This window comes from Malaclemys terrapin, chromosome 2, assembly GCF_027887155.1.
Source record: "Malaclemys terrapin pileata isolate rMalTer1 chromosome 2, rMalTer1.hap1, whole genome shotgun sequence".
In the NCBI taxonomy this organism is placed as follows: Eukaryota; Metazoa; Chordata; order Testudines; family Emydidae; genus Malaclemys; species Malaclemys terrapin.
This window is the reverse complement of record NC_071506.1, coordinates 147,568,143-147,592,545: the sequence shown is the minus strand read 5'-3', so window position 1 is coordinate 147,592,545 and position 24,403 is coordinate 147,568,143. Positions and strand designations below refer to the sequence as shown.

The following is a 24,403-nucleotide window of genomic DNA, read 5'->3' as shown; positions in this document are numbered from 1 at the left end:
TATATTGGCAGAGAGAAAGGAGAGTCAGGAAAAAACTGGGAGGAAAGATCAAACCAGTATCTTAGATGCCTATATACAAATGCGAGAAGTATGGGGAATAAGCAGGAAGAACTGGAAGTGCTAATAAATAAATACAACTATGACATTGTTGGCATCACTGAAATTTGGTGGGATAATACACATGATTGGAATGTTGGTGTGGATGGGTACAGCTTGCTCAGGAAGGATAGACAGGGGAAAAAGGGAGGAGGTGTTGCCTTATATATTAAAAATGTACACACTTGGACTGAGGTAGAGATGGACATAGGAGACGGAAGTGTTGAGAGTCTCTGGGTTAGGCTTAAAGGGGCAAAAAACAAGGGAGATGTCATGCTAGGCGTCTACTACAGGCCACCTAACCAGGTGGAAGAGGTGGATGAGGCTTTTTTCAAGCAACTAACAAAATCATCCAAAGCCCAAGATTTGGTGGTGATGGGGGACTTCAACTATCTGGATATATGTTGGGAAAATAACACAGCGGGGAACAGACTATCCAACAAATTCTTGGACTGCATTGGAGACAACTTTTTATTTCAGAAGGTTGAAAAAGCTACCAGGGGGGAAGCTGTTCTAGACTTGATTTTAACAAATAGGGAGGAACTCGTTGAGAATGTGAAAGTAGAAGGCAGCCTGGGTGAAAGTGATCATGAAATCATAGACTTTGCAATTCTAAGGAAGGGTAGAAGGGAGAACAGCAAAATAGAGACAATGGATTTCAGGAAGGCAGATTTTGGGAAGCTCAGAGAGCTGATAGGTAAGGTCCCATGGGAATCAAGACTGAGGGGAAAAACAACTGAGGAGAGTTGGCAGTTTTTCAAAGGGACGCTATTAAGGGCCCAAAAGCAAGCTATTCCGCTGGTTAGGAAAGATAGAAAATGTGGCAAAAGACCACCTTGGCTTAACCACGAGATCTTGCACGATCTAAAAAATAAAAAGGAGTCATATAAAAAATGGAAACTAGGACAGATTACAAAGGATGAATATAGGCAAACAACACAGGAATGCAGGGGCAAGATTAGAAAGGCAAAGGCACAAAATGAGCTCAAACTAGCTACGGGAATAAAAGGAAACAAGAAGACTTTTTATCAATACATTAGAAGCAAGAGGAAGACCAAAGACAGGGTAGGCCCACTGCTTAGTGAAGAGGGAGAAACAGTAACAGGAAACTTGGAAATGGCAGAGATGCTTAATGACTTCTTTGTTTCGGTCTTCACCGAGAAGTCTGAAGGAATGCCTAACATAGTGAATGCTAATGGGAAGGGGGTAGGTTTAGCGGATAAAATAAAAAAAGAACAAGTTAAACATCACTTAGAAAAGTTAGATGCCTGCAAGTCACCTGGGCCTGATGAAATCCATCCTAGAATACTCAAGGAGATAATAGAGGAGGTATCTGAGCCTCTAGCTATTATCTTTGGAAAGTCATGGGAGACGGGAGAGATTCCAGAAGACTGGAAAAGGGCAAATATAGTGCCCATCTATAAAAAGGGAAATAAAAACAACCCAGGTAACTACAGACCAGTTAGTTTAACTTCTGTGCCAGGGAAGATAATGGAGCAAGTAATTAAGGAAATCATCTGCCAACACTTGGAAGGTGGTAAGGTGATAGGGAATAGCCAGCATGGATTTGTGAAGAACAAATCATGTCAAACCAATCTGATAGCTTTCTTTGATAGGATAACGAGCCTTGTGGATAAGGGTGAAGCGGTGGATGTGGTATACCTAGACTTTAGTAAGGCATTTGATACGGTCTCGCATGATATTCTTATTGATAAACTAGGCAAATACAAATTAGATGGGGCTACTATAAGGTGGGTGCATAACTGGCTGGATAATCGTACTCAGAGAGTTGTTATTAATGGTTCCCAATCCTGCTGGAAAGGCGTAACGAGTGGGGTACCGCAGGGGTCTGTTTTGGGACCGGCTCTGTTCAATATCTTCATCAACGACTTAGATATTGGCATAGAAAGTACGCTTATTAAGTTTGCGGATGATACCAAACTGGGAGGGATTGCAACTACTTTGGAGGACAGGGTCATAATTCAAAATGATCTGGACAAATTGGAGAAATGGTCTGAGTTAAACAGGATGAAGTTTAACAAAGACAAATGCAAAGTGCTCCACTTAGGAAGGAAAAATCAATTTCACACATACAGAATGGGAAAAGACTGTCTAGGAAGGAGTACGGCAGAAAGGGATCTAGGGGTTATAGTGGACCACAAGCTAAATATGAGTCAACAGTGTGATGCTGTTGCAAAAAAAGCAAACATGATTCTGGGATGCATTAACAGGTGTGTTGTGAGCAAGACACGAGAAGTCATTCTTCCGCTCTACTCTGCTCTGGTTAGGCCTCAGCTGGAGTATTGTGTCCAGTTCTGGGCACCGCATTTTAAAAAAGATGTGGAGAAACTGGAAAGGGTCCAAAGAAGAGCAACAAGAATGATTAAAGGTCTTGAGAACATGACCTATGAAGGAAGGCTGAAAGAATTGGGTTTGTTTAGTTTGGAAAAGAGAAGAATGAGAGGGGACATGATAGCAGTTTTCAGGTATATAAAAGGGTGTCATAAGGAGGAGGGAGAGAACTTGTTCACCTTAGCCTCTAAGGATAGAACCAGAAACAATGGGTTTAAACTGCAGCAAGGGAGGTCTAGATTGGACATTAGGAAAAAGTTCCTAACTGTCAGGGTGGTTAAACACTGGAACAAATTGCCTAGGGAGGTTGTGGAATCTCCGTCTCTGGAGATATTTAAGAGTAGGTTAGATAAATGTCTATTAGGGATGGTCTAGGCAGTATTTGGTCCTGCCATGCGGGCAGGGGACTGGACTCGATGACCTCTCGAGGTCCCTTCCAGTCCTATAATCTATGAATCTATGAATCTATAAGAGTTTGCTGGTTAGCAATTCTAAGTTGCAGCCGTCCCCTTGAATAAAGTTTACAACCAAACAAGTGAAGTCTTTTGACTCCTTCCCCTTCAGTGTCGATGCTTGGTACCCCTGCCTCTCCCGCTTGTTAGCTGCTGCCACCACAAAAGAGCCTGAGGGATGGTGAGAGTAGAGGTATTCAAAACCCTTAAAAGGGACATAGTATCTCCTCTCTGACCATTTTGCTGTAGGAAGGAGGGATCTGTCAGAAGTGCTACACTGGAGGGCCCTGTCAAAGCTAATATGCTCACTAGCATGTGGGATTTCTTGCAGATCTCATGCACCTGAATGTGTAACACTGAGGTTACCCTTTTAGGCAGTTCTTGGTGAGTTCTTGTAATCCTCTGGTGGCAGTGAATCACTCACCATCTCTACAGTCTCATCTGGAGATAAGGATGAAGACACACCAAGTTGTTGAGGATAATGTTGTCTGTGGTGCTGATAATCTTGGTTCATCCTTGAGGAAGTCCCCTCGTAGGTGAGGGGAAGTTCTAGCAGGGGGAGGGTCCCTCCAAAGTGTCCACAAGGGCCACTGACATGGTGGTGGTGGGCCCTATGCTTGCGCAGACCATTGCCATTTATTTTTTATCTATCTAGTTTTTGCTGAGCCCAGCAACAGTGTTTTTAGTGGCCAAATGGAGCTCTCAGAGCCCACCACTGAATTTGGCACTCCTCCACAATGTGTATTTAATCATTATTTAATCTGTGCCATAGCTGCCGCTTGGATTGTCTCAAAGACCCCGACGGTGCTGGTTGGCTGCACAGAACCCTGGCCCAGTCTGGAATCTGTTAAGAAGGGCCCTGATATGGCAGGTTGAAACTGGGTGATATTGAGATATGCCCACTCCTGGGACTAACCCCAAGGCTGTGATGGAGGGAATGCATCCCATCTCACATGGAACACACAAGACCCCATCTCCAAGTCCAAAGAAGATTACTTTGAGTTATGTGATAATAGTGGAGCAGATCCTGTGTGAACAGGAAAGAGCTGAGACTGGGGTTGGCAGTACCAGAGATATTAACAGTGGTTTGCCTCTGGATTTTATCAGCCTATTTGATATCAGAAGTGTAGAGGGTATTGATACCATATGCTCTGAGGAGCTAGTGTAGGAAACAGTCACTGGTATTGGCTGAAACCCTTCCTGCTCCCATGAAGACACTGGTATCAAACAGTTGAGTAGTTCTCCAGCAGCTGCATATGCATCCATTGTTGTCAGTACCCAGAATTGGGTTTTGAGTTTGATGTCTTTGCATAGGAACTTCAGGTGTCGGCCTCAATGCCCTGGCACAAGTTCCAGAGTCAAGTCTGGTGAACATTTCTCCTCAGGAGTCTCTCCCAGAGTCTTTACCGCTAGATGGCTTTGGTACCAATGATCTTGCTAAATGGGGGACTGACTCTTTGGAAGATCTGTGTCTTTTCTTCAGTATTGGAGCCATACAATGAAGTGCCAAAGGGAGTATGCTCTGAACCCGATGGCTCTGGTGGAGGGCGGAGTGCTGCCTCCATAAGAAGACACTTAAATCTCACGGCAAGGCTTAAATCCTTTACAGTTGTGACACTTGTCACTGATGTGGGACTTCCCCAAACATTCTAGGCAGCTGAGTTGTGAGTTCCTGACTGACATCAGCTGGCAAACAATTGGCAGGACTGAAGCCCCAGAGTGAGGCATAGCTCCAGTCCCAGTACCAAGATTAAAATTTGGTCCAAAATCTGAAATCTAACATTCACTATACTTGATACCTAACTAGCTACTGAGAGAACATATGATCTATATGCAGAGTGAGGGAAAAACTTTCAGTATCAAGATGGGAAGCACTCCAACAACAGTCATGGGTGGAAAGAAGGAACTGAGGATTCAGGGAAGATGTGCAGTGGCAGAAGGCACTTGAGCCATCCCAAAAGATACTGCTGAGGGGAAAAAGTTCTCTGACAACTGTGTACTCCTCAGGCACATACCTACAGTGGAATAGACATGTGCAATCACTCAAAAAACAAATAAGAATCTGCAGAGAACTCAATAGAAAACACTGAAGGGATCACTTGCAGTGTTTTTCTGCCCTCTGGTCTTCTCCTATGCCTTTCTTTGAGAGGTGGCCTGACACAATATATTTGGAGCCAGATTTCCATAACTGCTTAGTTCTCATGTAGACAAATAAGTGGCCAGATTTTCAAAAGTGATCAGTAGAACTGGTTGGGGAAAAAAACCAAAACTTGCATTACGCCTTTTTCCACTGAGAAATGCCATTTTGTCAGCACCCAGAAAGTTTTGAGTAAATGTATCAGTTTTGAAGAACATTTCTCAGGTCAGATCAAGCTAGGGGAAGTACTAAGAAGCACCCTAGAACAGCTCAGTGGCTTGGGCAGTCAACTGGTATGTAGGAGACCTGGGTTCAAGTTTCTATTGTTCCTGCTTCAAAGCATAGCCAATATCCCAGCGGCTAGGGAATTCACTTTGGTTTATGACATGTGTCTAAGTTGGGTAATTTTCATTCCATCTCCCTAAATACCCCAGAATAATTTCTTCATACTCCTCACAGAAAGCAAGCTGGGTATAATGACTGCTATGTTTCCACCCAGAGGTTGCTAAATTTCTATGAAGCACTTTTGTATATACCTTTATCCAGAAAACAACTGATATAAGGTATGATTATTAATGAAGACAGCCTCCTGCAATGATAAAACATTTCAAAATAAACCTACACGTTCTGCTGTTAATGGCCAGCCAGCACTTAAAGCTGAAGGTAGGGAAAAATAACAGTATTTCATTAACTGAATAAGAATAGACTAATAACACCATCTTTACAAGATACAAATAATATCTATCTTCTAACCACTATTTGGTAAATAATTGTCATTTATGTTCTGGGAATACAATGTGTACTGTACCAAAGTACTATATTTTATCTATTGACAAATTATCTAAATACTATAGTTATTCATTGCATAATGACGAGGAACATTCATTTTTTTTGTTTACCTGCTTTGATGTTGATGGCTCAATCTATCTTGTTTGAGTACTGTAACAGAGGCTTTTATTTCATTCAGTCAATATTCTGAAGAGCCTTTCAGAAAGCTTCATCTGACTTATGTATTTTTGTGAGACCTAAAAATAAAATCAACTCAATAAGAATATGGCAGACAAAAAAAGCAGTAAATGTTAAACATTTTGAGATGATGTATTACCTGAATGTTTGTCTCTCTCCGGATTTCTGAAAGTATTCCTCACATTTTTTTTTCAGTTTAAGTTTTAAAGGTATCCTTGCATTCTTCAGTTTAAATAGAACTTTTCATTCTTCCAGATTCTTCATGATCAGGAACATACAATGTTGATAGCTGACTATCAAACACAAACAACTATCTAAGCCTTAGGAGTCTTCTGCGAAGACTGAATCAGCCATTGAAGAACTAAGCTGCTCTCAGTGGAAGCTTATGAGAAGTTCTGCTATGATAGGGTGGGTATTCTATTAAAAAGAATTGGCTTAAGGTTAAATGAAAAACTGAATAGAGATTTAGCTACTTTTATTTATTTATATAGCCTGGATTAGAGGATTTTTTAAATGTTATTTTTTTAAACAAGTAGGTACATCCATAACTGTGAAATCATAGTGCTGCATTTGACTGATGGACAATGTGGCCTGGTTTACTTGCCACAGTACTGAGGCAGGAGACCAAGGTTCTAGTCTCAACGTTGCTACTGACTGGACATGCTGTACAGTCTTGGGGAAAAATCACATAACTGAGCTGTGTCTCAATTAGTCTCATTTTACACATGGGGGTGGGGAGGAACTATAATACTGTTGTTACCTATCCCAAGTTGTGCTGGGAATGCTAATTTGTTAGTCTGTAATACACATTAAAATCAGTAAGTGCCATATAATAATTATTGCATAACTTCATACAATGCTCAGCCCAAAGGTTTCAGGCAGGGTTGGAGCTGTGCTTAGGTGTTGCACAAATATGTAGTAAGACATAGTCCCTCCGCAATGAGTTTAAAAACTAAAGCTCTCATCCTGCAAACTTTGATAGATATTAGGTGCTTAATTTTACCACTGTGAGTAGTCTAGCTGAACATAAAGTTAAGCATGTGTGTGTTTGCAGGATCAGGGCCAAAAGGGAGGAAAGGAGAAATAGAATCATCTATAAACATTTTAGAGACAGTGAAGCTGTTGGAAAAATGGAAAAAATAACTTAAAGAACTTTGAAATATCAAAAGCTGTTTCCATTTTACAGGGTTCAAAATGGACCCATTTTTGTTTTTAAAAATTGCAGCTTATTTTATTTACTGAACTAGATTTTAAGGTAACTGAAACTTCCATAACCATGTTGCTAAAAGTGATCACAAAAATAGGTAAATAGTTTTGATAATGTTGAGAAAATATTACAATTTTTTTTTGGTTTTGAGAGAAAATCATTTCAAATTTTGACTAGCTCTAATGTACACACAGACATTTGCAATGTTCTCCCTTGATAATTAAAAATACTCTGTGTAAGATAAGTGTCAACTGTTGCCATCTGCCTTTACCCCCATTACGAACTGGGTCATTTCTTAGAAGCCTCACGGCAGAGGTAAGCCTGGAGAGACTAGTGGCCCTACAGAACAGTTCAGGGAGATCATTCAGTGCCCAAGGAGCAGCATGGAAGAATGCATGAAGGTGTCTGTGTGAATAGCTGACAAACAGGAGCCTGAAGCTGAAGTAATTGATAATGGAACAGAGAAGGTAAGGGAGGGGCAGGGTAATAAGAGAAGAGAAGAAGAGTTGACAAGAGGTGGAGTTGTATAGGGCTTGGAAGATGAGGACAAGAAGCTTGAATTTAATGTGTGAAATGGGGGAAGCCAATGGAGGATCTGGTCAGAATCAAAGGTAAATGAAATTATTTTCTCAGCATTTTGAGAGAGAAGAGCATTAAGGGAGGCAGAGAGTACAGCAGTAGCATGAGAGGCAGGTGTGGTCAATGTGTGGGTTTTTGTTTGTTTGTTTTTGAGGCTAGAGGTGAGAGACCAGGGCATATGTTGCAGGAAATACTGAGGAGGAAAGAGAGAGATAGAATCTAAGAGTGATGAGGGATGTTAGTAGCCCAGAATAAATGTGGCTTAGGGGTGGCAAAATTAGGACGCATACAAGAAAATTGTCCTACAATTCTGCTCCATGGCTCATGTGGGAATATTGTAACCCTATAAAGTATTGATTTGTGAATATTTATCCATTCCTCCAAACACCTCTTGATTTTACCACAATTGTGTTGGTAGAGTGAACAGTGAGTGGAATCTGGACATAGGCACATAGCCATAGCCATTACATTAAGGCCATCTGAATTTTTGGTAATAGAGGGTGAAACTGTATGACCCCTGCATGGTTTCCTTATTCAATCTTCGAAATGTTTTTGGCCAGCCCCTCTCCCCCAACCTTTTCTTCCAGTATATAGCTTCAGGATACTTCTTTGAGTCAAAGTATCTTCAGTGGGATATGGGGAAGATGTCCTTTGTTCCATTCTCCTGAAGTCTTTGGAGGCAGATGACTGACACACTGCCTTCATCTAAGGCTCTTCTATATTGGCTTGCTGGCCCATCAGCCTCATCAGCAACCTTTGGAAAATGACAATAGACCTCCAATTCAAGAATGTTTCTTGACCACCCTGATCTAAAACTGTAGAACAGAAAACTCATTGCTATACTTTGTGGAGTGGCATGCACCATGGCCCCTCAACGTCAGGACCGAAAATTCCAAATTGGAATGAGAGCTGCAAAACTATATGAAGGGAACCTGCATCATTTGTTTTGTTGAAATGGCTGAAACAAAACCCCTGTCTTCTTCTGAATTCATAGCTAAATCTTGCATGTGATTTTTATGAGGCACCATGCTTTCCAAAGATAATTGAATCCATAAAAAAACAATGACCATTATTAGAAACAGGCAATATTGTTTGTAAATCCTAGTCTATTATCATTTGACAGGCTTTAAGACAAATGTGTTTCCTTTCTATACAAAGAGAATAGGCAACTGGAATATGTTGTGAAGAATACATATACGCCTCATAAGAACGGCCATACTGGGTCATACCAAAAGTCCATCGAACCCAGTATCCTGTCTACCGACAGTGGCCAATGCCAGGTGCCCCAGAGGGAGTGAACCTTAACAGGTAATGATCAAGTGATCTCTCTCCTGCCATCCATCTCCACCCTCTGACAACATGAATTTAACTAGTTCTCTTTTAAACCCTGTTATAGTCCTAGCCTTCACAACCTCCTCAGGCAAGGAGTTCCACAAGTTGACTGTGCACTGTGTAAAGAAGAACTTCCTTTATTTGTTTTAAACCTGCTGTCCATTCATTTCATTTGGTGGGCCCTAGTTCTTATATTATGGGAACAAGTAAATAACTTTTCCTTATTCACTTTCTCCACACCACTCATGATTTTATACACCTCTATCATATCCCCACTTAGTCTCCTCTTTTCCAGGCTTGAAAGTCCCAGCCTCTTTAATCTCTTCTGATATGGGACCCATTCCAAACCTCTAATCATCATAGTTACCCTTTTCTGAACTTTTTCTAATGCCAGTATATCTTTTTCGAGATGAGGAGACCACATCCGTATGCAGTATTCATGATGTGGGCGTACCATGGATTTATATAAGGGCAATAAGATATTCTCCATCTTATTCTCTATCCCTTTTTTAATGATTCCTAACATCCTGTTTGCTTTTTTGACTGGTGCTGCACACTGCGTGGACGAATTCAGAGAACTATCTGCGATGACTCCAAGATCTCTTTCCTGATTAGTTGTAGCTAAATTAGCCCCCATCATATTGTGTATATATAGTTGGGGTTATTTTTTCCTATGTGCATTACTTTTCATTTATCCACATTAAATTTCATTTGCCATTTTGTTGCCCAATCACTTAGTTTTATGAGATCTTTTTGAAGTTCTTCACGGTCTGCTTTGGTCTTAACTATCTTGAGCAGTTTAGTATCATCTGCAAACTTTGCCACCTCACTGTTTACCCCTTTCTTCAGATCATTTATGAATAAGTTGAATAGGATTGGTCCTAGGACTGACCCTTGGGGAACACCACTAGTTTCCCCTCTCCATTCTGAAAATCTACCGTTTATTCCTACCCTTTGTTCCCTGTCTTTTAACAAGTTCTCAATCCATGAAAGGATCTTCCCTCTTATCCCATGACAACCTAATTTATGTAAGAGCCTTTTGTGAGGGACCTTGTCAAAGGCTTTCTGGAAATCTAAGTACACCATGTCCACTGGATTCCCCCTTGTCCACATGTTTGTTGACCCCTTCAAAGAACTCTATAGATTTAGTAAGACATGGTTTCCCTTTACAGAAACCATGTTGACTTTTGCCCAACAAGTTACGTTCTTCTGTGTGTCTGACAATTTTATTCTTTACTATTGTTTCAACTAATTTGCTCAGTACCAACATTAGACTTACTGGTCTGTAATTGCTGGGATCACCTCTAGAGCCCTTTTTAAATATTAACATTACATTAGCTATCTTCCAGTCATTGGGTACAGAAGCTGATTTAAAGGACAGGTTACAAACCATAGTTAATAGTTCCGCATTTCACATTTGAGTTCTTTCAGAACTCTTGGGTGAACGCCATCTGGTCCCAGTGACTTGTTACTGTTAAGTTTATCAATTAATTCCAAAACATCCTCTAGTGACACTTCAATCTGTGACAATTCATCAGATTTTTCACCTACAAAGGAGGGCACAGGTTTGGGAATCTCCCTAACATCCTCAGCCGTGAAGACTGAAGCAAAGAATTCATTTAGTTTCTCCGCAATGACTTTATCGTCTTTAATTGCTCTTTTTGTATCTTGATCATCCATGGGCCCCACTGGTTGTTTAGCGGGCTTCCTGCTTCTGCTATACTTAAAAAAACATTTTGTTATTACCTTTTTGAGTTTGTGGCTAGCTGTTCTTCAAACGCCTTTTTGGCATTTCTTATTACATTTTTAGACTTAATTTGGCAGTGTTTATGCTCCTTTCTATTTACCTCACTAGGATTTGACTTCCACTTTTTAAAAGATGCCTTTTTTTTCCTCTCACTGCTGCTTTTACACGATTCTTAAGCCATGGCAGCTCTTTTAGTTCTTTTACTGTGTTTTTAAATTTGGGGGTACATTTAAGTTGGGCCTCTAATTATGGTGTCTTTGAAAATTGTCCACGCAGCTTGCAGGGATTTCACTCTAGTCACTCTACCTTTTAATGTCTGTTTCACTAACCTCCTCATTTTTGCATGGTTCCCCTTTCTGAAATTAAATGCCACAGTGTTGGGCTGTTGAGGTGTTCCTCCCACCACAGGAATGTTAAATGTCATTATATTATATTACAATACATTCAATCTCTATACAATATTGATGGTATCTTTAGTAGAAGTGCTACACATTGTAATATGCATGTTGACTTCAGCAATATAATGTTCAGTAGTGATACCGTGACAGCTCCAATTAGATTTAACTTATCCCATTTTTAATAGATTCTATTCAACTTCCTTGGTAAACATTGTACTATTGATGTGAGGGGCAGTAGGCATTGCATCTAATTTTGGTCATGGGAGTGTAACCCCACAGCACTGCCTGTCAGAACTTGCTTGGGAATCATGCTGAGACACACCTCAACAAAAAGGTTATTTTGGAATCACTAAAGCAGCCAATGATTGACTGATTTATACAGAAGGTAGGGGGTAGAGGAGTGAGGCTTCCTTGTGGGACAATCTGTATTTTAAAAGAAGCCATTATAATTGGATATTTGTGGAGAACAACATACGTCTTTTTTTCTAGACAAAACCGTATGTTATAGTGCCTAATCTGTGAGAAGGCTCCCACTGCCTTCAACAGGTTTGGGATCAGGATCACAGTGAATTATTTACAGGAGGATATAAACTTAGATGCTAGCTAACTTCAAAAATCTAGAACCAAATTTGGTTTATAATTACTCTGGTGTAAATTCAAGTAACTCCACTTATTTCACAGATGTGATGGAGAGGAGGAGATGAACAGTTCAGTTTCCATTCTATCCTTTGCCTCTCAACATTAGAAAAGTTAAATGTGCCAGTGGGCCTTTGCCATCCCTCCTTATGGAAGTAGATTTGTAGGGTTTCACTAGCAGTGATTGTGGAATGAGTAAGGTGCGCAAGAGTGAGCCCTTTGGGATATGGGCTCCTGGCCCCTAGTAAGTGCTTCAACACGTTCCAAACACAGCCACCAATCAATATTGAGGTGATTTTTGGTGATCAAAAGGTGAAAAGCTCTGTCACTTTAATATTTCTTTAAACATCCACCACTCAAGTCATTTTACTATTATGCAAACAGCTTCACATCCTACTATTATGCAAACAGTTTCACAGCTAAAGCACCCAAGAGCATGCTCAGTCACATGTTCTTTATTGATTTGCGAGTTATGTGACAAAACTCTTTATCTGAATAGGGTTTTTTTTCAGGAAAAGGTGAATTAAGAGGGTGTCAGGATTTATAGAAATAATTAATCTGACTTCCAAGAGAGACATTTTATGGTAGTATCATGTTTGCTAGCATTGGAATGAAAACAACATAATTTTAAAGTATTGAATGATTCTTTTTCTGTATGGGGTGTGGGATATTATCTTCTAAAAGGATATTTATCTTATTAAAATAATATAAACAAGTGTTTCCTTGAACCAGCTTGTTTCTATGAGCATTTATTGTTCTATATATATTTTATTTCTCTAAATTGCTTTCACATTCACTCTGTCATCATTGAGCAGAAGAAAGAGGCAGGGCAGCTAAAGCACAATAACATTGCAAATTATGAATTAACCACTTCACTTAATTGGTTTGATTCCATAATGTATAATTTATACCAGCTAATTATACAGCTATTGTCATTTAAATGTTGAAGCAAATGCATCCCATCAACTTCTGAAGCTTATTTTAACAATTGGAAGTCAGCCACAACCATCCTAGAACCTAGCTCAGAATAGTCTAACACCAACATGTTAAGGGTTAGCACATTAGCTTCGAGAAATAATGTTCTGAATTGTCTTTTTTACTTAAACAGTTCTCCGTATGCCTTACTAGCTGAGAGAGAGAAGACCCATTAGCTGAAACACACCTGAACGTGAATTGCTTTAATGCAGGCCCAGTCTATACTAGAAAATTAGGTCAACATAACTACTTCTCTCAGGGGTGTGAAAAATACTCACCCTTGAGTGCTATAGTTAAGACAACCTTAATCTCCATTGACTAGGGCATGTCTACACTATGAAATTAGGTCGATTTTATAGAAGTCTATCTTTATACAGCAACCAATTTTATACAGTCAATCATGCACGTCCCCACTAAGTGCATTAGGTCGGCGGAGTGCGTCCTCAATACCGTGGCTACCGTCGACAAATGGAGTGATGCACTGGGGGTAGCTATCCCACAGTCCTCGCTGTCCATTGGAATTTTGGGTTAAGCTCCTAATGCGTGATGGGGCAAAAACATTGTTGCGAGTGGTTTTGGGTGCATGTTGTCAGTCTCTCCTCCCCCCGTGAAAGCAATGGCAAACAATCGTTTTGCGCCTTTTTTCCTGGGTTATCCATGCAGACACCATAGCATGGCAAGCATGGAGCCTGCTCAGCAGAACACTGCTTTTGTGAGCATTGTAAACACCTCGCGTTATCCTGCAGTATGTGCAGAGCCTAGCTAGGAGCTGTCAGCATGAGGAAGATTGTGAGAAAGACATGGACAGACGTTCCTGAAAGCACGGGATGTGGCAATTGGGATATCATGGTGGCATTGGGGCATGTTGATACAGTGGAACACCAATTCTGGGCCCGGCAAACAAGCACAGACTGGTGGGACCGCATTGTGTTGCCGGTATGGGATGATTCACAGTGGCTGCAAAACTTTTGCATGCATAAGGCCACTTTCATGGAAATTTGTGAGTTGCTTTCCCTGAAGTGCAGGAATACCAAGATGAGACCTGTCCTGACAGTTGAGAAGCGAGTGGCAATAGCCCTGTGAAAACTTGCAATACCTGACTGCTACCAGTCAGTCGGGAATCAATTCAGAGTGGGCAAATCTATCGTTGGGGCTGCTGTGAACCAAGTAGCCAAGGCAATCAATAACCTTCTGCTAACAAAGGTAGTGACTCTAGGAAATGTGCAGGTCATAGTGGATGGCTTTGCTGCAATGGGGTTCCCTAACTGTGGTGGGGTGATAGGGATATATGTTCCGCCTATCTTGGCATCAGACCATCTTGCCAAACAGCACATCAACCGCAAGGGTTACTTCTCAATGGTGTTGCAAGCACTGGTGAATCACAAGGGCCATTTCATCAACATCAATGTGGGACAGTCGGGAAAGGTGCATGATGTTCGCATCTTTCGGAAATCTGGGCTGTTTGAAAAGCTGCAAGAAGGTACTTTCTTCCCAGACCAGAAAATTACTGTTGGGGATGTTGAAATGCCAATAGATATTCTTGGGGACTCAGCCTACCCCTTGCTCCCAGGGCTCATGAAACTGTACACAGGCAGGCTGGAGAGCAGTTCAACTATAGGCTGAGCAAGTGCAGAATGGTGGTAGAATGTGCCTTGGGACATTTAAAAGGGTGCTGGTGCTGTTTGCTGAGTAGGTTAGATCTCAGCGAAAGCAATATTCCCATTGTTATTGCTCCTTGCTGTGTGCTCCATAATATCTCTGAGAGTAAGGAGGGAAACGTTTATGGTGGGGTGGGAGGTTGAAGCAAACTGCCTGGCAGCCAATTTTGAACAGCCAGACAGCAGGGCAATTAGACAAGCACACCAAGGTGCGCTGTGTATCAGAGGCTTTGAAAAACAGTTTCATGACTGACCAGCCTATGGTGTGATAGCTGTGTGGGTTTGTCTTTGACAGTCTTCTGTTGCTTGGGCCATCCCCTGGAGTTGAGTGGCTGGGTGCCTGGAGCCTCTCCCCTGCCCCATTCTTGGGCATTTGGGTGAGGAGGATACGGAACTTGGTGAGGAGGGCAGGCAGTTACACAATGGATGCAGCAGGGTTCTGTATACTAGTTGCCTTTCCTGCAGCTCCACCAGGTGCCTCAGCATGTCCGTTTGGTCCTTCGTTAGCCTTGGCGTCTCCTTCTGCATGTTCCGATCATGCTCACTGTATGCTTTCCTGGCCTCTGCCACCGAATACCTCCATGCATTCAGCTGTGCCCAATCAGTGCGGGTGAACTGCATGAGCTCTGAAAACATGTCATTGCGAGTTTTTTTTTTTTTTTTTTTTTTGCCTTCCAATCTGTGATAACCTGAGGGACGGAGTTGATACGGGGAGCATAGAAACATTTGCAGCTGCAGGGGGTGGCAGGGGAAAGGGAGAGTAGAATTTAAGAAGATACACTTCTGAGAACAAAAGGGAGACTCTTTCACAGTGAATCAAGCAATTCACAGCAGCCAGCACATGTGTTTTATGTACCAGGTCATATTTTGCCCTTTCCATAGATTGCCTGCCAGTATAGTGACATCCATCTCTCTCTCTCTCTCTCTGTTTCCAGGCAGCCATGGTAAGTCAAAGGGTAGGCAGGGTTGGCTTCTTCTACGTTCATAATGTGGAGGGAATGGTTTAAAACTGCAGCTCCCTCCTTCCCCATAGCAACCAATGCCGGTTGGGTTTGTCATTTAAAAGGAGGGGCTGTGGTTTTGGGGTGAAAGTGAAGCACACACACTTGCCCACCACATGGCTATTCTCCAGGATGATCCCTTTTAGCCAAATGCAAACAGCCCAGCATAACTGGGGTCTAATATGCCAGGGATCACCAAACAGAGGGGATTACTGTTCCCTTACAAAAATTCCCCTGTTTCAACCAGGTGACCATGAATGATATCACTCTCCTGAGGCTGACACAGAAAGATAAAGACTGAATGTTGCATGAATGCAACTAAAACCCAGGACCATTTGCTGCCATGCCTTGTGCTGCAATGATTCCAGACTACTTTCTACTGGCTTGGAGTGGTAAAGTGTCCTACCATGGAGGACGAAATAAGGCAGTCCTCTCCAGAAACCTTCTGCAAAGAGCTCCAGGGGAGCTTCATGGAGATGTCCCTGGAGGATTCCCGCTTCATCTTCAGACACGTTAACAGACTTTTCTGTAGCTGTACTGGCCGCCAATGCATCCCAATTGTTCAGGGCAAATCAAACATTAAACACAATTGCTTTTAACCCCTGTAGTGTAGTTACAAATGTGCACTCACCTGAGGTGCCTTCTCCGCCTTCAGTGTCCGGGAACAATTCGCCCTGGGAGGGTATTGGCTCCAGAGTGAGGAAAAGGTCCTGGCTGCTGGGGAGAACGGATTCTCTACTTGCCTGCTGCACATTCTCCTCCTCTTCCTCCTCTTCTTCACCACAAAATCCTCCTCCGTGTTGCATGAGGCTGCCACCTTGCATGTGTCCACGGACAGAGTTGGGTAGTGGTAGGGTCCCCCTCTAAAAAGGCAAGAAGCTGATCATAGAAGTGGCATGTCTGGGGCTCTGACCCAGAGTGACCATTTGCCTCCTTTGTCTTTTGGTAGGCTTTTCTGAGCTCCTTAATTTTCATGTGGCACTGCTGTGTGTCCCTGGTGTAGCCTCTCTCCATCATGCCCTGTGCAATTTTAGCATATATATCAGCATTTCTTATGCTGGATCGGAGTTCTGCCTGCACAGATTCTTCTCCCCATACTGCAATCAGATCCAGTGTCTCCCGTTCCATCCATGGTGTTCCCCCAATCTGTTCTGCTAAGCTCACCATGCTGACCAAACAGGAAATGAAATTCAAAAGTTCCTGATGCTTTTCCTGTGTGCCTGGCTAGTGCATCAGAGTTGAAAGCGCTCTCCAGAGCGGTCACATTGGAGCACTCTGGGATAGCTCCCAGAGGCCAATACCATCTAATTGTACAGTGCTGCATCTACAGTACCCCAAATTTGATCCAAGTAGGTTGATGTTAGCGATATTCGCCTCATCCAAGGAGTACAGCAGTCGATTTTAAGAGCCCTTTAGGTCAGCAGAACGGGGTTGGTTGTGTAGACGCATTCCTTATAAAATCGACCTAATGCAGCTAAATTCGACCTAACCTCATAGTGTAGTCCAGGCCTAAACTACCATATCTCAGGAAGGAGGATTACCTACCTCCTGATGAGGGAACCCCTCTCATTGACTTAGGTAGTGTCTACGTTGAAGTGCTACAGAGGCTCAGCTGTGCAACGGTAACATTTTAAAAGTGTTTTTAAGACCCTCAGTCTCCTCCATCCAAAGTCTCATCCTGAGGATGTATTACCTCACATTCTTGATTAAATTGTTCCAGACATCAGCATTATTCTACTGAAGATGCACACATTTTCACTCCCTCGCCTCTTTGGTAATATAAAGGACTTTTGGATCTGAGCGGATGGTCTCCATGTTTACAAATGTATTCTGTCTTTATCTACAAATCATGCCCAGTAATTTAGAATGGCAGCATGATCAGAAGAGTTAGTCATAATAGACATGTGTAACTCCTATGGAAACCTATTCCTACTAATGTAAACTTTAAAACCATTCATCATTCCAGTTATGTGAAAGTCCATGGAAGCAGGTTATCTTGCTTTCCAAAATGTGGGTCAAGAGTTACCTGCAGCTCAAACAGCTCAATCACAGACGTATAATGCTTCAAGGTTTTCCTGTTTTCTCACTGGTCCACCTTCATTACATAAAAATACACAAGATGGAACTTGTCTGTTGAATACTTTCAAAGGTGTATTTCCTAAATAAAAATGCCATGTTCTGCAAGACAGTCAATGATCTTTCATCTCTAGAAACTGTCTAAACCCATCTTGCTCTTTTAAGGAGCCTCAGTGAAATGAATGTGGTGTGTGCCTGAAATTTTTTTGGCAAGCTTAAAATCCATTATTTACACTGGTCTACAATTTTTGAGAAGTCGTCTGCTTCAGAGATAAAATGTGCTATTTATTATGTATTTTGATGTGCTGAATTCAAATATGACAATTAAAACAACTGACTACTCTTTCTGAGATATTTAAGTTTTTACATTTTATGTCTATGTATATTGTGTAGATAGTAGAGTTTTAATCATAAATTGTAAACCTAGGTCTTTTCATGTGAATATTTCACCTGTCCTGTTTATACAACACTTTAAAAATCAGCAAAAGGGTTATATAAATAAAATTTATTATGAAACAAAAGGCAAAAAACTATTATGTACATAGTTTAGTCCTATTCAGTGTCTACTCGGCACTTCTTGGCTTGTTTCTTTTATTCATTAAATGGAGCATCTCTTGTCACTGTCCAGCAATAGTCTGCAAGCATTGATGGGCTCCATTTGCCCTGATAGCATTTCTCCATTGTTGCAATGTCCTGGTGAAATCACTTGTCGCTCACTGCTCCGCAGTTCGGTGGAAAAAAATGTCTCTTTAGTGACATGTTGCAACCAAGGCTTTTGTATGCCTTGAGGAGGTTTTCAACCAACAACCTGCAGTTGTCTGCCTTGTTGTTTCCGACAAAATTTATTGCCACTAACTGGAAGGTTTTCCATGCCATCTTTTCCTTGCCACTCGGTGCATGGTCAAATGCATCATCTCGAAGAAGTTCACCAATCCGAGGACCAACAAAGACACCTTCCTTTATCTTAGCTTCACTTAACCTTGGAAATTTTCCACAGAGGTACCTGAAAGCTGCTTGTGTTTTGTCAATGGCCTTGACAAAGTTCTTCATCAGACCCAGCTTGATATGTAAGGGTGGTAACAAAATCTTTCTTGATTCAACAAGTGGTGGATGCTGAACACTTTTCCTCCCAGGCTCCAATGACTGTCGGAGTGGCCAATCTTTCTTGATGTAGTGGGAATCTCTTGCACGACTATCCCATTCGCAGAGAAAACAGCAGTACTTTGTGTATCCAGTCTGCAGACCAAGCAAGAGAGCAACAACCTTCAAATCGCCACAAAGCTGCCACTGATGTTGGTCATAGTTTATGCACCTCAAAAGTTGTTTGTCATAGGTTTCCCTCATATGGACTGCATGACCAACTGGAATTGATGGCAAAACATTGCCATTATGCAGTAAAACAGCTTTAAGACTCGTCTTCGATGAATCAATGAACAGTCTCTACTCATCTGGATCGTGAACGATGTTGAGGGCTGCCATCATACCATCAATGTTGTTGCAGGCTACAAGATCACCTTCCATGAAGAAGAATGGGACAAGAATAGGACAAGATCCTTTTGACGGTCACGGAACATGAAAACCCTAACATCACCTGCCAGGAGATTCCACTGCTCTAGTCTGGAGCCCAACAGCTCTGCCTTACTCTTGGGTAGTTCCAAATCCCTGACAAGGTCATTCAGTTTACCTTGTGTTATGAGGTGTGGTTCAGAGGAGGAGGATGGGAGAAAATGTGGGTTCTGGGACATTGATGGTTCAGGACCAGAACTTTCTTCCTCTTCCTCTTCCTTGTCTGACACAAGTGAGACTGATTCTGGTGCATCAGGATCCGGCAGCCCTTCTCAGTGGGGTACTGGGTGTATAGCTGATGGAATGTTTGGATAATGCACAGTCCACTTTTTCTTCTTTGACACACCTTTCCCAACTAGAGGCACCATGCAGAAGTAACAATTGCTGGTATGATCTGTTGGCTTTCTCCAAATCATTGGCACTGCCAAAGGCATAGATTTCCTTTTCCTGTTCAGCCACTGGCGAAGATTTGTTGCACAAGTGTTGCAGCATACGTGTGGGGCCCACCTCTTGTCCTGATCTCCAATTTTGCAGCCAAAATAAAAGTGATAGGCATTCTTAACCATAATGGGTATACTGCGCTTTTGTGATGCAAAAGTCACTTCACCACAAACATAGCAGAAGTTATCTGCACTGTTCACACCAGTACAAGGCATCTCTGATCACTTTGGCTAAACATAAATGTGTCCCCTTGCAAAATCAAACACTGACAAATAAGTGAACATGACACTGTATGATTTCTAGGGCAATTTGTTCAGCAGAGTGATGTAAGTTTCGTTATGATTGCATCATCCATGACTTCTAGGAATAACATGATGCAATTCATATCATGTATGACGCAATACCAGCTTCAGATTGCATCATCGTTTTGCCTAAAAAGCAAGTACTGTCGAAACCCAGTCACAGATTTATTCATAGATCCAGTCAAAGATGTATTTTAGTCATTTCTGGTTTAAATTGAGATCCCTTCCCTTTATAACTCACTTATCCTCCGCCATTCCCAAGTCAAGTGTTGTGTATATACTGACCCAATAGCATATCTTGAAAACTAGAGCCAATCAACAATTTTAAGCATCTTTTTCGTGCTCAGTGACCCAGAATTAGTAAAGTTTGACTACATTTATTTCAGAAGCATTTTGGCTATAGAGCCGCATTATCAGTGTAAAGTTCCTTCCTAGTATTAATAATATACACTGTCTCGCTTTTGTTGGGGGGAAAAAAGTCCTAACTGAATTCAGAAAATAAGCCTAAACCTTACTGTATCATAGAATATCAGGGTTGGAAGGGACCTCAGGAGGTCATCTAGTCTAACCCCCTACTCAAACCAGGACCAACCCCGATTTTTGCCCCAGATCCCTAAATGGACCCCTCAAAGATTGAACTCATAACCCTGCGTTTAGGAGGCCAATGCTCAAACCACTGAGCTATCCCCTCCCCTATCATAATGAATAGTTTCTCACTCTATAGAATAGTGTGGTGTACAGCATCTTTGGCAACAAGAGAAGTTGTCCATTAATGGACCCAATTTTGCATGGTCCTGAGCAACTTTGAGATGCCAAATGCCTCAATTGCCATGGATCATGGACTCCATAAAGACACTGGTTTTGTCTCTCATTACAACAATCTGTAATCCATTAACCCTCCTTTGTCCTACCTATGACAGCAAAGGTGTTAATTGCCCACTTCATCTTGAATGGTTTCTTGCAACTTGTTAACTCCTTATGTTTACTAATGTCTTCCATCTTGTATTTAGCTGTGACATTCTGATTACCTTTCCCAGACTTGAAGAGCTCTGTAGAGTTTGAAATCTTGTCTCTTTCACCAACAGAAGTTGGTCCAATAAAAGATACTATGTCACCCACCATATATTTATCAATTCCTATTGAAATAGATGAGGGCATTCAGGGCCTTGAAGGCCTGGGCCTAATATGGAGGCTTAACAACAAACAAAAAATATGCACTAGAAATACATTAATTGTAACAAGCCAGGGTGGGATTCACAAAGGTACTTAGGTGTCTAACTCACTGATTTCAATAGGAGTGATGCACCTAAGTACTTTGAGAATCACACCTCTGTGAGTGACGAATCCATCTCTAGTGGGTGTCCAGATTGAGGAGAGGTCCGCACTACAAAATTACTCTGGTATAACTACGTCCCTCAGGGATGTGAAAAATGCACACCTTTGAACGACGTAGTTAGAATGGCCTAAGCGCTGGTGTAGACAGCGCTATGTCTGTGGAAGAAATTCTCACACTGATGCTAATCCACCTCTGTGAGAGGCTATAGCTATTATGCCGATGGGAGAGTCCCCATTAAGCAGAGCTTTTGCTATTACTGTTCTGAAAAAGCAGTAATTACTTTTCCTTAAACTAAATCTGTTTCTTCTGTGACACACCCAATAAAGACTGTTTCAGTGATGTGGTTACCCCTGATTATGCAAGTCCTTATTGGAAAGGAATACCCCATATCATTCTCTCACATTTTAGCCTTTGGCCATAATAAATACATGTTACTTCCATTACACATTGTGCACCTCAGATATTATTCCCTTCTGTTTCATCAAGAGCTATTGTTATTAATTAACTTCTGACATTTGATATAATAAGAGAGAAAAGCTTTACAACTCTCAGTATGCAGAGGAGAGGAGAAATGTGATCTGCTGATATTTTAACCACTGCACCCAGCCTTGACTGGACTAAAAAGTCATCACTGTAGTATACGTATGAAATAAGAAATTTAAAGCTGTCTTCCTGGAAGTGTAAAAAATAATCTCCTGGTATCTCTATTTTTTTAAAGTATATTTTGTTCCTTTGTACTTTGAAATGTTTCAGTCTATTAAGTCAAATGGTCACATTATAAAGTAATTTTGGGGGGGGGGGGGGTGACTAAAGCCCATAGCAGCAGAGTCAAAGGTACTGAAAATCTGCTGGAAGAAGGGCTTTGTGAACTGGGATCGTTCCAGAAATGCAGTGAATTCCATTCCCGAAGTTGGGAAGAACAAATGTTTGAGAGAAAACAACAGTTTCATGAAGACATAGGTGTGATCTGGAGTCTATGTCACCAAAAAGCCAGTTATATGTAATTACAGTATGTTATGGATTCCTCATCATGTAGAAATGTAATCAAAACAAGATAGAACCATACAAATAGTGGCAAAACCAACACTCCTGTGCCATCACTAAATTGTTCATTCAAATATTCTAATCTAATAATAGAAGTTTGTCTTGTTGACTGTCATTTAGTGACTAAGGGCAGGATTCATCAAGGTAATTAGATTCCTGTCTCCCATTGAAACCAGAAAGAGTTGGGTGCCTAAATAGGTTTGTGAATCCCACCCTAATAGTTTGGCATGACTACCGAAGTTTACAATTGCTACATGTTTGCAAAGTTTAGTGTTTTGAATAAATACCCAGGGCTCGATTTTCAGACTTCCTGATCACTGACAACTCCAATAATTTCAAAAAGATCTGCACGTCCTAGTGCTTCTGAAAATCACCGCCCTATCAAACAATCTTTTTTAAATGAGCACATTTCTGAAAAGCCTGATTTCAACTAATTTATATAAAGATCTTTGGTACATGATCTCTATTCTGATTCCATGAATATTTTCCAGTACAGACTTAACCTCAATGGGCCCAGATGGCACAACAGAGTTGCACCTGCTTATGACAACAGTTATTCTGACTCGTAGTACTTTTACCAAATATTATTTCTTTGAGAAATGCCACCTTATGCCTTTAATAAAAAGGTCAGAAAAGTCTGACCCACCCTCGAGTGTAATACGTTTATAATCAGGAGTCATTTAAAGAGTAATATCAGCTTTACCTGGATGAAATATATGCCCCAAACTGATGTTATAAAAAAAAATAACTGCTACCAGCTATGGGCCTGATCTTGCAAGATCCTGCATATCTTCATTTCCCACTGGATGTTTGGCACCTTGCAAGATTGGACCTTGTGTTCTTTAAAACAGTTCTTGTCTTAGCAAAGATCCATTCCATACTTTTCCATCATGCATTAGGGTTCCCTTCTGTCTGACCTCCAACCCAAGAAATTATTTAAGGGTGTCTTCACATTGATGTTATAAATGGCACTCCTTTTGAAATTAGTGTATGTAAAATAAAACATACTCTTGGGAAACCTGGGTGGGTTGTCATTGACATCGGTGAGAGTTATGTTTACAGTGGTAGTTCCAGCTAATCCTCCCAGCTGTCCTCCCATATCCTTGGCTTGGATGAGGACTTGATATTGTTCTTTGACCTCTCTGTCCATGTTTGGCAAAGCTGTTCTTATTACACCTTGGAGGAAAAAAAGAAAAGAGAAACACAATACATATAAACCAAAGCCTTGGCAAAGGTTTTGTTTACAGAATAATATTCTTTCCTATGTATGCTGATGGTCAGATTCCTCAAAGAGTTCATCAACTGGCATTTCCCATTTAGACACCTGAATGAAGTGCGCAGATTTCTAAAAAAGCCCAGCAGTCAGCAGCTCCCAGAGAGAGACTCACATTGATTTCAATGGGTGACCAGAAGGAAGCTTGATTACACAGTAGTATTTCAGGGCCTGTCTCCCCCGCCTCACTTTAAATAAACAACCTTTTGGAGGGTGGATTAAGACTGACAAGTGTATTTTGACTAGGGATGTGAATGAGAAGAGAGTGAATGTCTCACACATTAAAATGGAAAAGGCATAAAGGGCAATGTGGATAAAAGCACAGAGACATGAGTGGGAGAAGAAGGGGTGAAGGATGGACAAAAAAAAAAGTAGAAAGAGGTGAGTAGACATCACTACTTCTCAGACTGTCTCTATGCCTCTCCTGCATTTGAAACAAAACATCCACTATCACCACCAAAGTAGTGAGCTTCCATTGGACAAAACAACGTCCCTTCTGTACAAAAAGTAGTGTTTGGTTACAAAATGTATCGCTGTTCATCTGATACAGCGATTACTGAAAATGCTCAGGCGCTTTTTGAATAGGGTATGGTAAATATCCTACCTGCAGTTGCAAACACACAATTAGTCATTAATCAACTGTGTTTTAATCTTGAGTGATTTTGAACAGTTGGCATCTAACGACACCTTCTACAGTGTTCTTTCAGTTATGTTAAAAATGTAGGATCCTGTGACCAAAATCATGGGAAAAGATATGTTACCTTGTCAGAAGCCAACACTGTATAATGCAATATAATTAAACAATATCTCTCAGAAATGGTTCGATGCA

The 24,403-nt window shown here is 41.3% G+C and overlaps 1 protein-coding gene across 2 annotated transcripts in view; it reads right to left on the bottom strand.

The window, feature by feature from the left end:
- The window catches only part of CDH12 (cadherin 12), an 864,422-nt gene that overhangs the window by 68,971 nt on the left and 771,048 nt on the right, over nt 1-24,403 (bottom strand). For both annotated transcript variants that reach the window (XM_054020329.1, XM_054020330.1), the window contains one exon: nt 23,310-23,477. In XM_054020329.1, the coding sequence (XP_053876304.1) occupies nt 23,310-23,477 (168 nt within the window). The remainder of the gene's footprint in view (nt 1-23,309; nt 23,478-24,403) is intronic.